At 38.3% G+C, this 16888-nt stretch overlaps 1 protein-coding gene and 1 pseudogene across 6 annotated transcripts in view; both read right to left on the bottom strand.

The window, feature by feature from the left end:
* The window catches only part of PTPN4 (protein tyrosine phosphatase non-receptor type 4), a 197265-nt gene that overhangs the window by 41386 nt on the left and 138991 nt on the right, over positions 1-16888 (bottom strand). For all 6 annotated transcript variants that reach the window (XM_044936424.1, XM_045164288.1, XM_045164290.1 and 3 more), the window contains exons 14-16: positions 12878-13003; positions 10887-11045; positions 203-362 (exon numbers count right to left, since the gene is read on the bottom strand). In XM_044936424.1, the coding sequence (XP_044792359.1) occupies positions 203-362; positions 10887-11045; positions 12878-13003 (445 nt within the window). The remainder of the gene's footprint in view (positions 1-202; positions 363-10886; positions 11046-12877; positions 13004-16888) is intronic.
* On the bottom strand, positions 270-10874 carry LOC123331682 (annotated as a pseudogene).

The raw sequence follows: 16888 nt of genomic DNA, 5'->3' as shown, positions 1-16888 counted from the left end.
CAATGAACGTTTTATAAATGATGATAAAAGAAAATTCCACAATTGGGTTATATGATGGCACAATTTATGAGTAAACATATGATGAAAAAGAGAAAGTACTGTAATATAATTTACAGATAAAACAGGCTAGGGTACAAAAGAAATTTCATTTACAATTAAACATTTTCAAAGAAATGTGAGAATATCTGAAGAAGCTACTTACAGTAGATTTTTCAGGAGACGATGGAACATCAAATGTTTCATTAACATGGTTTTCCAGATCTTGTTGAGAATGTGAATAATGAATCTGGCTCCAACTGTTCTTCTTTGATTGTTTGGGTGGTAAAGCTGGAGGCTGCCCATCTCCAGGAGTCTCTTGTGATCTAGTTAGGAAAAGAAGGGAAAAAAATTAAGTATTTTGGAAGCTGTCTTACAGAATTGTTATTTTAAAAGCTGGGGTCAAGCAACTCAGATATTTACTATGTCTAGTAGGAGACAAGCTTTGAATACCATATTTATTTGCAAGTGCCACTGTTTCATGAAAACTTTCTTAACTTTGAACTTTAAAGTAATAAATCTAATTTCTTATCAAATCTGTAAACAATTCTACAGATTGTTTATATAATATATAAAATATACTTTAAGGATACCCCTATGAAGAGATTTATTGATCTACCATAACAATGTATATACATTTCCAAAAACCCCTTTCTAAGGTCTTCAGTGGAGTTCTATGGGCAGGCAGAGAGAGAACTGAGAGCCAAGCTGTGCACAGATACCAAGCTATAACACAGATACTCGGTGCCACCTTAGAAGTCAAGGGACTGTCCATTTTATTTGGAAATAAAATGCAATTTATGGAAGTGATGAACACAAAGGTAAGAGTGCTGAGTTCACTGAGGCGACAAAACTAGAGAAGACAGTGTTGGAAAACCTGATTTTAGGTGAGGATGCAAGAACCCAATTAACATTAGAAAGCAGATGCCTTAGGCAGAAGCAGCAGGAGCAGATGAGCTGACTCTGACAGGGGAAACCTCAAGGTTAAAAATGCACCTTTTAGGAAGCAGCACAGTACATGCAGTAAAAGTTGAGTTTTTCACAAAGGCCAGAAGGGGGAACCAGTGGTTCAACTTGGACCCCAGAAAGCCTGCGTCCATATAAGTCTTGGACTTGAAGGGACCCAGAAGGGGAAAACTGACCATCAGTGGGGTTTTTATTTATCTCAGAGGTAGCAGGAGATCCTTTGGGAAAATAAAAGAATTTTTATCCCACTGTCTAAGGACAGGTGAGAGAGTTGACAGCTGCTGTGTCAACCTCATGGCTGCTGCTGTGGTAATTAGGACGGCTACAGACAGATGCTAAGGCACATCTACAAGGCCTGCAAGAAGCAGAACTGTACCCTTCACTCCTCCCTGGCTGACATCAGGACTGGCTATATGATGTGCTCTGGGCAATGAAATATGAGTAGCCACTTCTGAAGGGAGTATTTGTGTTTGTGTTTCTCTCTTCCCTCAGGCAGGAAACCAGCCATGTCCCAACAGGGGCTGCTATCAGTCTGAGCCTTAAATGACCATGACATAGAGCAGAGCCACAGGTGATCCATGAGTATACGGAATGTATGGGAGAAAGAACCCTTGTTGTACGTTACTGTGAGTGGGGAGACTCTGCTACCATGGAATAATTTGGCCCAAGATAACTGACACACAGGTTACTGCCAGAGTAGCTCTTGGAGACATGCTGCTCTTGGTAGAGAAGCTGTGAACTTATTGAGAGACTTGCTGCTGGACACCTGGTAGATATGGCAGTGATACTAAAACCTGCTTAGTGCCGAGGTAGTCAGCCAAGATTAACAGTGAATGATCTAACTTCTCCTAAGAGAAAATACAGCTCTTCTAATCTAGTATAAATTATACTTGCTAAATACGCAGATTAACAATAACCACCACTCAGCGGTCTACATGGAAGTCTTCAGGGCTCAAAACGCTCTAAATTCTGGTAAGTCTATAAAGACTGCATCAGAGAGCACATCTCCCCATTTCAGCAAAAGCTTCTCTGAGGTCTATCTTGATGGCTAGAGACTCCAGGTCCCAGACATACTAGTTTTTATTCTGCTAATTTCAACTGCCAAGAACTCAAGCCTCTGAGATCCAATACATTCAAGGGCTGGTGGTCCAAGAAAATGTCCTCACAGATTACAATAGAGATGAGTGCTTCCACTATGGCCTGCTGTAGGGGATTAGGACATGTAACTGTAGGCAACCCTTGACAGAGCCTCAGATATGAAATTTCTAAAAAGCAGTTATCAAAATACTCTAAGACTTCACGAAAACCAGAAGTCACTGGACTTCACATGGATTAATCAATAGGTCTCATCTCTTCTTTAGGACTAAGTATTACTATGTGGGGAAGGTGAAGAGAAGCTTTTTTTTTTAGTTTTGCATATGGCTATCACACCTGGGAAGCATTTCATATTAAAACTAAAGGTCTTGGCAAGACTGTAAGGTTAAGATCAGGTGGGAATGGAGTCAGAGCAACTTTCTTTATCCTTGGTTCAGCTAACTGTCTAAACATAGTGCCAAGACAAACAACAGGGACAAACATAAGCCTGACAGGCAGCACGGTGTCTAAGTGAGCCATGCCTGGTGGGCAGGGGCATCACGGTGGCAGCACTCAGTTACAAGAGGGGACAGCACCGACACACTGACAACATGGGACACTCTGCTGACTGCTGAGCCTGCATTTCCAGGGTTACAGACTAGGGGTACACGGTCCAAAAAACTATAGACGTGATTTTTATTATGTGCTTTTGATTAGTACCTAGAGAAGGAAATGGCAACCCACTCCAGTCTTCTTGCCTGGAGAATTCCATGAACAGAGGAGCCTGGCAGGCTACAGTCCATTGGGTCGCAAAGAGTCAGACACGACTAAACAACTAACATTCGTTTTGATTAGAAATTATTGTCCAAGAACAGTGGCTGCAAATTCATGGCTTGTGGGCCAACTTTAGCTAACAGACATTTGGCCTGTTCACTGTAAAACTGTGAGTTGACTACATTTAAAAAATTACAAATCTGGATTTCCAGAATGAAAAACTTGGAAGCTCTGGAAAAAATGGACCAGCACTACAAGTTGTTAACAATTGAACAAAGCCAAGTGATAGCTGCTGCCTTTAGGTGACCATGGGCATTCCAGTCCACATGAATCCCACCCACACTTTGGTGGGTGTCTGAATATACCTTCTCCTTTACTTATTCAGAGTCTGCAAGAAGACACAGGAAGGAAGAGACTTTAAGTGTACTGGCCTGAGTTGGGATTTGAGTCAAACTCTATAAAGAAAAGGTAAGGAGAATACAGTGCAGGCTGGAAGGACTAGGCAAGATCTCAGAGAGGAAAAGACAATACAATTTTGGATTTCAGGATAGGACTATCTGTCTTCTTTCATTGTTTTATGTAACTTTTTTGTTAAAGTAACTTCACAGAGAGTGAGACAGGCTCTCCACAAGTCTGATTATTGCAGAGGGTTATTATAGTTGGTCTGGGGAACTTTCACAAACGAATTATGTGTTCGCCCAGTAATCCTGGCAGCAATTACCCTTTCTGTTTTTTCAACTTCAATAACCAAACATTCACTCTCTTTTCTTTCTACCTACCTATCTTTCTACAGTGTATAAAAGTAATTAAGAATATAAACACAGACTCCTAAAATTCTTTTTCTGGGCAAAAGCTTATCAATTACATTTTAAAAACATACCCATATTAACTCATCTTATTTTAAGAAATAACTTCCGTGTTCATATTTAATGCAGAAGTATTACATGCAATCTATTACTTAAACAATTATCTAGGAAGATGACTTTTTTTTTAAAGCAACAAATTTTATTTAGCATAGTCAGTCCCAACATTCAGCACAAAAAAAGTTTACAGAGGATAGAAAGTGCATTAATAAAAGCCAGTCTTTACCAAAAGAAAACAGAAAACATATTATTGATTCAAAATATTTTACACTTGAATGATAAACTGCAATAACTTATTTGGGGCACCTACTAATATAAGAGAAAGTAAGAGAAGAAAAGAATACTTTAGAAGAGTTCAATCTCCATCTGGTATCAGAGAAGTCAGTAGAGGTCACTGAGACCAGCAGTCTTTCTTGCTTTCTGCATTAGTGCCCTCAGCTGGAACTGTTTATGGGAGAGAAGACGTACATGCTTTAGGAAGATGTCTAGGTCTATTACTCCCTGCCTCAAAGCTTCTCCCAGGTAAAAAATAGTGTCTTCAATAGCATTTTCCTCTGCATAAAGATTTAGGATCTGTTTGTATAGTGGGGCTGTGGGAATGATAACTTCATCAATATCATTGTTTTCAGATTGATTTTCCATTTTCTCCAGAGCAGAACTGAGTTCTTTCTCAAAAGTTCTATGTTTTTATCAACCTCAGCTACTTCTCAGCTACTCTTCGAGTTTCTGGTGACCTTTTTTCAGGTCTTCCTCTGTTCGTTTCAAGGCACTGAGTTCTGCCTGGGCACGATCCATTTCCTCCTTCATCCGCCATCTCAGTCTGTCACTGACTGCTGAGATAAGAGAGGCTCGGATAGTGTCCTCGCTAATTGTGCCATCTCTACTGGCACCAAGAGTGGTCACAGAAGGCTGGGAAGGGTACTAGGAACTTGTGGCAGGATACTGACCACCAGGTCGGTAAGGGCAGCCTGGGTAACCACTCGGATTGGGAGGGTACCCGGATGGTATGCAGAAATCCCACTTGTCATGCCTGGCATGTAGGAAGAATCTGGTGGCCTTATTGCCTGGTATGGTGGATAGGATGCCGAAACAGTAGGACGAGAGAAGACTGGAGGTTCATCTCCAAACACCACAATCATGACTTGAATAAGCCCCAGTAAGTCTGACTGTGGGTGCTTCCATTCATGTAGATAAGGAAGACGTATCTTACCATTAGCATCCACATGCTTTCCTGTTTTAATAGTCATTGAGCTAGTAGGCTTAACAAAACAGATAGGGGGATTATACGGATATGTGTCCAGCAGCCACAGGCAGATTGGAATATTGTATGTATTACTTCTATAAGGCACAGGAATTGTTCCAGTAAGGTTCATTAGTTCCCTGGAACTGCCATCATTAAAAACGTATGAATCCAACACAGGTTTGAGATCTTTGTATAAAGTAATAACGTTAACAGTTTCACATACAGTTAGGTCTCTGTATTTGTACTTGGACACCATTTTCTTGAGCTGGCTCTCCGACCCTGCCATGGCGGCTGCCTCGTGACTCCGGTCCCTGCAGGCAAAGGGTCAGCCACTCCGGGGCCGCCCCAGGCCGCCCCACACAACCGCACATGGACGAGCCAGCCGCCCCACTCCCACCCTCCCTCTAGCAACAGGAAGTCAGCCTCCACCGGAAGATGACTTTCATAGGTAAACCATGTATTGTAATTTAAAATTATAATACATTTGAAATAATATCATGAAATAGGCCAGTTCTTTAAAAAGCTTCTATTTCTAGGCCAAAGCAAAAACAAACAAAAACTGCCAAGGAAAACAGAATGAAGAGACATCACATACTCTGGAAGGACAATCAGGCAGTGTAGTAGAACGAAGCCCTACAAGGAATAACAGCTAGCATCTGAAAGAAGGGACCTATAACTTAAAGGAAGACCAGCATCTACTATCAGGTAGTTTAGACAGGACTTGGGAAATAGGAACAAAGTAAGAAGAGGGATCAGGGCTGTGGCTGGGGTCTTACAAGTAGAAGTAATCAGCTGGCTTTAAGTATGGGAGCTGGGGAAAAAATTGGTCATACAGACAGTATAGAAAATATAATCTCAAAGAGATGATTATAATTACTCATAAAAAAGAAAAATGAACAGGATAAACCCTGAAAACTGTAAATAAAAAAAAAAATGCTGCCAAAAGTTTAACCGTACCAATACATCTTTCATACATATAAGTATAAAGTTTATTCTAAGAGTAGAAAACAAAAACCATACTCTTGGTAGACACTAATACAAACTTAACCAGAAATGATGGCTCCTTTTTCATTAAAACTCTTATTTTTTAAGATACACACCAGGAGCTCTTGTCTCATTCAATTACAATCACTAGTGTCACCTGTCTTCATTAGGCATTTACCCCTGCCACACTTCTGTGAGATACAGACAAAATTCTGGGTCAAAATTCAGGCTTCTTGATATTTTGGCTAATTTATAGTAACATTTAGAGTATTTCAAAGTAAACACCATTTCAGACTGGTTACTGATTTATGCTCAAGACAATTCAAGTGTTTAGAAACTCCCCAGGATATGATTGGTGGTGGTAGTTTAGTCGTTAAGTCATGCCCGACTCTTGTGCCCCCATGAACCGTAGCCTGCCGGGCTCCTCGTCTTGGGATTCTCCAGGCAAGAATACTGGCGTGGGCTGCCATTTCCTTCTCCATAGGATATGATTAACAGAAGAATACACTTGAAAATGTCGTATTATTTTATCAGTAGGCATCTAGTCCAGAACCAAGGTCACAGACCTGAGATTCCTGGTTTCAACCAAACTCCAAGTCTCTGACCTTCGCTTCCAAATGCAAGTCCTGGAGACTTTTGCCGGAGCTGGATGGCAGGTAACCATACTTCAGTGAAACAGCCTACACCTGCACTTAGTCCTGCTCTCACAGGTACAGCATCTCACGTGGTGAATCCTCTGAGGGCCCGCGACTTAAGACTCTTACCTCCAACCCTCTTTGGTTCTTTTATTTCCTTGTCCTAGAGCAGTTGAGCATTTGCAGGTTAGACTGGATCAAGACTGGCATGGGAGCTGGGTTACACTGAGCCTGCAGGCAAAGTGATCAGTGCCAGTAGTTCAGAGAAGCAAAGGGAAAGCAAAGCTTTGAGGACTAGTCAAAAGGAATTGAAAAGGTAGGACAAAGACACAGTGACTCATTAGACAAGACTGGAATGGGGCAGTCTAGGAGAGAATAGATCAGGGAACTAGATTTAACATTTGAGGATTATGAAATCTGCAGTCTCTGGTGATTAGGAACTGAATGATGAAGTTGAGAATCTGGGGAATTCCTCATTGTGTTCAACCGGATAGCCATACTTCAGACATGCAGACAGGTAAAGGGTTGATAATATACTTAAAAGCTGCTGGTATACACCTCCCCCCAAATTAAATGAAAGATGTATTTGTATTTATTATAGTTAACATATACTAAGTACACTTTCCTCGGCTGAACTACTAATAAGCATCTCATTAAATGTTCACAGAGGACCTATGAGGTAGATATGATCGTCCTGCTTTTACAAACAAGGAAATTAAGGCTTACAGAGATAAAACAACTCACCCAAGGTCACAAAATTAGAAGTGGTGGAACCAAGTTTTAAACCCAGTCTGAATCCAGAGCTTGTGCTCTTAACACAAAGTTATAGTTGCACCTCAAAGAAAACAACTGCAAAAAGCAGGAGGAAACTTATTTTAAATCAGGAGTTTCTTAACCTGTAGCACGCACACATGGTACACATACTTGAAGGGCTTCCCAGGTGGCGCTAGCGGTAAAGAACCCACCTGCCAGAGACCAAGGTTCGATCCCTGGGTTGAGAAGATCCCCTAGAGAAGGCCATGGCAACCCACTCCAGTATTCTTGTCTGGAGAACCCATGGACACAGGAGCCTGACAGTCTTACAGTCCATGGAGCCACAGAGAGTTGGACATGACTAAAGCAACTTAGCATGCATGCAAACCTGTAGCAGTGGACCCTTTTCTTCAAATGAAATGCTGCTCAGAAGCCAGTTTTTAAGATAGACAAAAACTAAGCAACCCTATCTACTAGTATCTGAGGCTTCAACAGACCTTATCAGAGCAAATGCTGAACATGACTATTTTCTTTCATTCCATTTTGCTTATAATGGTAGCATCTTAAATTCTACCAGAAACTGTTTATATTTAAAATGAACAGAATACAAGATCAGGGCTCTAACAACATCCATATTTACTTTAATTGATAATATATTCCTAATGCAAAGGTTTTTGATATATCTGAAACCAATAACTTGCCTAAAATGATCCAAAGTGGGGGCTAGATGGGAACAAGGACTTGAAACACATACTGTTCAAATTTTATCCACATAAAAAATTTATGGACAAATTACCACCCGTCTTAACTTTTGGATGTTAAAGAAAAAAGGAGAACCAGGAATGTGATTCTATAAGTGTTCCAATGCCCAACTTTCAATAATATGCTTATCTTAAACTCTGACATTTTGGAAAATGTTATGTGAAGAGCAAAAAATGAAAATATTATACTTAAGTGCACTTTGCTGTTACAGGCATATTCTAACACAGCAGCAAAAGAGTTGTTAAAATTGTCAATCAAGCCAAGTGGGTAAAAACTTTCCTGACTTTCAGTCCAGTCAGTTTTAAATTTCCTCATGAATGCTTCAACAACAGCAGTGATTTGATTTGCTTACTCTGCAGTCAAAACAGTTCTCTATTGCAGCCTTTAGCAATCTGTATCATAATAAAAATAAAATTTATCCATCTCCCATTCACATGCTCTGCTGATTATTTTTTAGAAATAATTGAACTTCCCTGTTACATATCGGTATTGTGGTATGAATTTATTTTTTTAAAAAATCTGTTATTTTTCAAGTAATTTAGGGCTAATGATTATCTTAGAAAAATTACAAACTAAAAATAGTCTGATTTTCTCTGGAACATTTAAAGAAAGGAAGGAAATGGTAGGATGTAGTTTCAATCACCCCTGCCTTTAAATGGTAACTTTATTCTAAGCAATAAAACAGCCTCCTATTTGTTTCCACAATAAACACACCTGTGAGTTAATAGCATTTTCTCCTGTGAAGCAGGCAAACTCACCCAGTGCCCCAAGTCAGGACTCACCTTAACTCCCATGGACTCATATAAAAACCAGGCAACTGGTGAGCTAGCTCAACATCTATTTCCATGCACTACACTGAGACACTCTGTGCTTAATCCAACATATTGCTGGAACTCTTTTCACATTTGACCAAGGTAAAACTAAAATCTATGGAGTCCAAGTTGAAAAATATTTGCTCTAAATGGAAAAAAAAAATATCAACAAAGCCTTGTCCAGGATACAAAGTTCTACAGACTGGCTCAGGTAAGAAAATCAGAGTTTTAGTTCTGTAATTTGGAACAAATGCTGTAAGTGTGGCTTTTTCTCTTCTATAAAGTGGGGTTATATACCTTTTCTATTTTATTGAGTTCTCTTGAGTAGAATAGTGAGATAATTTATGAAAAAAGCTGACTGTAAGCTACTAATGTTAGTTACTATTATTAGTTTACCATTATGCTTGTCTTTTCAGAACTCTCTCATTAAATTGGCCGAATTTCAGATGCAGTGTTATAGATTCAAAACTGAATACAAACACATAAGCTTCATAAAATACATGTCCAGAGAGAAAGCCCAAAACATCTGAAATTCTTGTGGACTGGGCAGGGGAAGCAAACACTCTGCATGGTTCCAGTCTATGCCAAACCTGCTTTTCCATTTCAGGTCAGGAAAAGACAACAAAGGTATTCTGAAGAGGGTAAGTGATTTGGGGGATTTGTGAATCTATACAATTCACAAAAGGAAATATTCAACTGTATGTATATGCAGATGTGTATGTGTCTCCACGAAAACAGCCCTTCAAAAACCAGAATGAGGCCATGTGGTCAGGTCCCGGGAGTGACACTGATCTGTCTATAATGAGATGGGCTTTGTCATTCCTCTATGTGGTCAGCTTTCATGTGCTGAAAGCATGTCATTCTAAAATTTAGTCAGCTGGCATTTCAATCACATCCTTAATTATTGTACACTTCTTAAAGTTTCAGAAATAGAATTTACATGCTTATTATTTACAATCAAACAAAAAGGTTACAGTTATAATTTTTAAAGTGATAAAACATTATAAATTTCCACCAATCTTAACTCTCGTCCATCCACAGTGCACACAGGGCACACTCCATGGTGTGCAGTGTGTATCTTTCTATTCCTCCATCCTTTATAAAGTACACACACAGTCAAGATCTTTCATGCAGATGTACATTAGCCAGACTAACCACCCAGTGGTCTTGACAGCTTGGCCGCTTCCCTGCTGGCCACGCACTGAGGACAGCAGTGGCTCCTCTGCACCAGGCAGCCTTTCCTGGAGCACAACACTCCACCTGTTCTCCATCTTTCCATCATTTAGACCCACCCTTTCTTCAACCCTGATCACTTTCACTATATTTTAAACTTCTTTTTCCTTCTCAACAATTAATGGATCATCTTATCTATTATCTTATAAAGTACCTTTTCCCTAATTTGTACACTGTATTTTTACTTCCATATGAATTAACTGCATTATATGAACCAATAAATCAGGAAACTGCCTATTAATACGACGTAAGCATGTTGGCATTAAACTGACATACTGAGTTATGAAGTTTAATTTATGCAGTTTGTAATGAGATAGAAATGAATTTTAGAAATGGTACATGCATGCTTTCTACAACTTATTGTCAGTGTGATATTTTCCCTTGCTACTTAATTTCCCTCAATACTGCCTATTTATTCTTACGGCTCCCTTCCTGAAAAATATTAAGAAAATTCTACCTTTCATCACCTTACTGCCGGACCACAATGATACGTTAAACTACAGAAATATGTAATGGTATGAACTAAAGTTCAAGAATATACAGAGTCAAAAATAATAACAGTGATTCTGTGAAGTGAGGGGCCACCAAGACCTTCAGGAACATATAAGCACATTTACAAATATATGAATTTTTAAAACATTGTACAAATAAAATCTTGTATCAAATACCATAATTTCCCAGATTATTTCAAATGAAATAATTTGGGGCATTATTATTTATAAGAAGGAAGCTAAATGAAAAAAAGCCTTACGGTGATGATTCCAAAACAATGCTATTAGCTTGTGTGGAAGATGGAGAGTGATGATTCCCGAAGGCCTCGCTCGGGGAAGTGTGGACCATGTGGCCCACCAGATGACCCACCGAAGATGGCCGCAGCCGGGTTCCCTCTTGGGTGAACGCAGAATTTCGACTATGAGAAGAGGAAGAGAAACTGAGTGAAAATGTGCTTTACCTCAGTATTTTCAAGTTTCTTAATTATATGATTGCATTAGAAAGTGGGTATGTGTTTTAAGACTAACCACATTTTACTAAGCTGAGTCTCTGACAAAGACAGTATGGGGTAAACAGAAAGAACACAGAATAGGAAGTCAAAGATCTGAGCTATAGTTAGCAATCTGCCATGGGGATTTTATCTGTTTCAATCATCTGTTATCTCTACCAACCTTAATGTTTCTGGGTTTTAGTCACTACAGATTTGCATCTTAAGCAGCATTTACAAAATAAAAGGAATAAATAATTCAGAAATATCTTTTCATATTTGGTCTGAACTCTTTTTTAGTCCTTTAATAAATTCTTTCATTTGTAAATGGGGCTTTCTATAATTTCTAAGAATAGAGATACTGAACACAACATTTCCATCCTCATAAGAGACGCAGTCACTTTAAAATTTAGGGGAAAAAAATTTTTTTTCAGATCATACCTAAAATTGTTTTATTACCAGAAAGTTTGACCAGAGTTAGTGACAATTAATTAATTCAATTGTCTGGTTTAAATTTCTTGTGTTTTCTACAATTTTCTGTAATTGTTTAGAGGGATACTGGAAACAAGAAAGGCTGGCTGGAAAAGAGACCAGGTTCAGGATCTTCTTCAAGCAAGCTGATTAGCCTTTGAATTTATATGCAGTCTATTATAAAAAAGATAACTTAGCAAGATACTGAGAAACTTTTGAGTCTATTTTGTTTCTAGTAGTAAGGAAGACAACATGCTATGAACCAAACTGTTTATGACCATACTTTACATCCAATACAGTAGAAATTTACTCTTAAACTGACACTCATCAGCAAAACAGCTTTTAGGATTTAGTGCACATTTATTGGGAGAAGGCAATGGCACCCCACTCCAGTGTTCTTGCCTGGAGAATCCCAGGGACAGGGGAGCCTGGTGGACTGCCATCTATGGGGTCGCACAGAGTCGGACATGACTGAAGCGACTTAGCAGCAGCAGCAGCAGCACATTTATTGAACATTAATGTGCATAAAGTATGTCCAAAGGAACTTCTTTAAATATTATATTCCACGCCAAACTTCAAATATTTTGGGGGTTAACAAGAACAGTCAACATTCAACTGACACTCAACAGTCAACTGACACTCATTTTGTTATCATTATCTTAATCACATACATACAATACAACACATCTGTTAACTCTATAAAATTAAGATAACATCTTTGGCCAGAACACATGTATTATTATTACACCCTACACCCAAGCATCCAGCTTTTGTGAGAAATGCTAGGATGAAACATATTCACAGTAACTACTGAATATCTGTGCTCCTCAGCAGAGCTATGGCTGCGCCTGTGGGAACTGAGGCTGGAGACCACTGTTTCCTAGAACACAGACAGTCGCAACCCAGGAGCAGGGTAGGAGCTTAAGTAAGAAAATCACAGCACCTAGCATATTCAAGTAATATGTGGTCCCCTAGAAACTGTGTTGGAGACACACAAGGAAAAGGATTATGTCATCAACAACCATACCCCTAGATTTTAAGTCTACTAAGAGATCTTGATTTATTGGTCAGTAACCTGACTATGAAAGTCAGCTTTGTAGTTAAGAGAGCATTTTTATTTCCTGCTCTGCTTACATAGGGAATTTCAAGATAAGAGAAAATAATGCCCTGGAGCAATGACAATCATGCCTGAATGAACAATTTAAATTTTACATATTATGATGATGTTCAGCCCCTAGAAACATACAGCCAAAAATTTAGAACCTAGCAAAACGTACGCCTGATGTACTTACTGGTTAGGTGTTCCTGGTGGAGATCGTGAAGGAAGGCTCTGTGTTTCTAACCTGTCATCAGATAGTGAATTTCTGCTGACTACTTCCCAATCCATTAATTTCCGTGCCAAGGGCTTACTTGGGGATCTGGAGTAACAATTTAAATAATATGTAAAAATGTTTATTTTTAAACCCCAAACTATGTACCAAACTTTAGAAATCATCTTAATAGACTATAGTTTAGATGAGTAAACATAATGCTTTTACTTGTAAGAAATCAATGCATTTGGAGGCTATTTACCAAACAATTTCTTAAGATAGTAAATCTGTTTATATGAAGAGAGAAGGCTAAGAAAAAGAAGGAAAGAGAAGAAGGAAGAGGAGAAAAAAGAAACAAAGCAAGGACAGTAAAGAAAAAAACAATGGAACAGCTGGTTAGCAAGTTTTCCCAGATACTATCAGTATTATAGCCATTGTCTGTCTGTTTTCCCCAGTTTCTGTGACTCTTATCTTGGGATGTTTTAATTCCTACCATATCATTTCCTGGGTGTCCTTAAACTGAAACCCTGATCCTCTGACTCAGTAAGGACAGGACAAAAACGCTGTGTATATTTTATTTAAATTTTCCCCTTTTAAATACAGTAGGCTAGTGGATTTTTTTTTCTTCTTTAGGAAACATTTAGAAAGTTAACTATTTTGTCTCACGGTGGGGCACAGCGTATGTTTCTTTATATGGTCAGTTACTATAGTGATACAGAGACTAAGTGATCTTTGCAGAGAACAAACAACCTTAGAATTTTAGGTAAATTAACAATTGAAGTCATTTGTTATACATATTCAAAAAGTGGCCAAAGTTTATGAAACATACATGACATCTATTTAAATGCCTAGCTTTTTGACATGCAGAGTCATATGAAGATTAATGTAATGAATTAAGTAAATTACATAAAAATACATACTATATCATCTTCTAAACTCAGATAGTTTTATATTTCAGTAATAAATTCACTGATGCACCCAGAACAGATTTAAAAAGCATGGTAATACTGACCAAGAGTACCCAAGAAATTTTATATACATAGTAGAAAACATTAAAATAATGAGTGGGGACTATTAATCCTAGCTTTGACCTTCCCTTAGACAAACCATTTAGGCTTCTACATCTAAATACCTAAATTTACTTGTAAAATATATGCTCCCAAGGTCCTTCCCTACCTTCTGAAATGACCTATGAGTATGTAAATTTTCAGTGCCATGTTTTATTAATATTATTAAATCACAAACAACTTTACTTCTGAATTCAAACCACACAAATGCTCTATCATTTCATGTACTCATAGCCAAAATATTTTTACATTGGCCAATGACATTGCTTTTTTCTCTTTTTATTGAAATATAGTTGACTGACATCTCCTTAAGAACACTGAAAGTTTTCTAAAAGAGAAGTAATGTCATCAATCCAAAAAAAAAAAAAATCATTGACTCAGATTTCACTTTTCATAAGTGAATTTGAAGTAATCTAAACATAAACACTTCCCATTATCATGAGTTTAAATTACAGGTTTTTCTGATTTGAAAATAACTCGGTATACTATTTAGCCTGCCTCATCATTCACAAAAAAGTAAATAATCTCATGTATTAGATTTTTTTAAACTGAAATAAAGATTATTATAACATATAGTATTTATAGCTTTTCTATTAATGCTAATTCTTAAGGTAATAAATAGATTACTCACATATTAGATTATTAAATGTAAACTGCTTAAGTGAGTCCACTAACCACAATCAGAGATCACCTATTTTCATTTTCTAAAAAGGGAAAGAGTTATTTGAAGGAGGAAAAAAAAATCTAGTTATACTCACCTAATGTAAAGCATCAGAACACTTTACTGTTGTTAATAAACTAAACATGGATGGAAATGCTTTGCATTTAAAACTAAATTTCAAGGTATTTTATTTTATTAACAGTTTCAACCTCAGAGACCCACCCACTCAAGCTTGCTGTCTATGTTTCCTGTTCAGTGTGGAAATTTCAGAGAAAAAAATACCACACTTCATCAGTGTTTGCAATGTGGTAAATTTATTTTCTGACCATGGCACCTTATTTTTCTGTTGCATGGGAACATTTTTTTGTTTTTTCCTTAGATATTATATGACAACTGAAAAAGTCTGGAAGCAATTCAAAGAACTGATGTATCAGAAAAATAAAATAAATTAATATTTATTATTGCTGAAAAAGCAATCTTACATAAAAAAGTGTAAGGAGAAACCTTTTCTATCTATTTATACTGCCAACTGAAATCCCAAGGAGTAGGCAAGGACTCTAGAATTCTCTAATACGCTAACAGAATAATTAAATAATTGCTAAAGACCTCCAGGGTATTGTGATAGATGTGCATCAGATTACCACAATCCCAGAAAAGCTTAGTCTTTCAGAGCTAGTAAGATCATTAAAACAGTACTAATAATAAAAACCCCATCCTAGTGATGACTTAGTATTTCAAAGAGGATTCATATAATTCCAGCACAACAAAAGAAACATGATACTTCTTTGGGGCCCATCGTATTGGAATTTTAGCTCTATTAGTCACTGAATAATACGTATTTGTTTTATAAGATAACCAATTAAAATAATTTCACGCTTAATAATTTCACACTTTAATTATGTATATATAAAATAAAGAACTATCTGACCAGTGATCTTATTACTAAGTGAAGTAAGTCAGACAGAGAAAGGCAAGTATCATACAATACCCCTTATCACGTGGAATCTTTAAAAAATGATACAAATGAGCTCATTTACAAAACAGAAACAGACTCACAGACTTAAGAGAACAAACATGGTTATCAATGGGGAAAGCTGAGGGGCAGGGATAGATTGGGAGTTTGGGACCGACATGTACACACTGCTATATTTAAAATAGATAACCAACAAACCTCAGATAAGCAGATGACACCACCCTTATGGCAAAAAGTGAAGAGGAACTAAAAAGCCTCTTGATGAATGTGAAAGAGGAAAGGGAAAAAGTTGGCTTAAAGCTCAACATTCAGAAAACTAAGATCATGGCATCTGGTCCCATCACTTTATGGGAAATAGATGGGGAAACAGTGGAAACAGTGTCAGACTTTATTTTTGGGGGCTCCAAAATCACTGCAGATGGTGAATGCAGCCATGAAACTGAAAGACACTTACTCCTTGGAAGGAAAGTTATAACCAACCTAGATAGCATATTCAAAAGCAGAGATATTACTTTGCCAACAAAGGTCCGTCTAGTCAGGACTATGGTTTTTCCAGTGGTCATGTATGCAAGTGAGAGTTGGACTGTGAAGGATGTGTGCCGAAGAATTGATGCTTTTGAACTGTGGTGTTGGAGAAGACTCTTGAGAGTCCCTTGGACTGCAAGGAGATCCAACCAGTCCATTCTGAAGGAGATCAGTCCTGGGTGTTCATTGGAAGGACTGATGCTAAAGCTGAAACTCCAATACTTTGGCCACCTCGTGTGAAGAGTTAACTCATTGGAAAAGACTCTGATGCTGGGAGGGGTTGGAGGCAGGAGGAGAAGGGGACGACAGAGGATGAGATGGCTGGATGGCATCACCAACTCGATGGACATGAGTTTGAGTGAACTCCGGGAGTTGGTGATGGACAGGGAGGCCTGGTGTGCTGCGATTCATGGGGTCGCAAAGAGTCAGACACGACTGAGCAACTGAACTGGACTGAACTGAACTGAACTGAACTGAAAGGCTTACTGTATGGCACAAGGAGTTCTGTTCAACATTCTGTAATAACTGAAATGGAAAAAGAATTAATACTTGTATATGTGTAACTGAATCACTTTGCTGTCCACCTGAAACTAACACAACATTGTTAATCAGCTATGCTGCTGCTGCTGCTAAGTCGCTTCAGTCGTGTCTGACTCTCTGTAACCCCATAGACAGCAGCCCTCCAGGCTCCCCCGTCCCTGGGATTCTCCAGGCAAGAACACTGGAGTGGGTTGCCATTTCCTTCTCCAAGGCAGGAAAGTGAAAAG

This window comes from Bubalus bubalis, chromosome 2, assembly GCF_019923935.1.
Source record: "Bubalus bubalis isolate 160015118507 breed Murrah chromosome 2, NDDB_SH_1, whole genome shotgun sequence".
NCBI lineage: Eukaryota > Metazoa > Chordata > Mammalia > Artiodactyla > Bovidae > Bubalus > Bubalus bubalis.
This window is presented reverse-complemented; position numbering and strand designations above follow the sequence as displayed.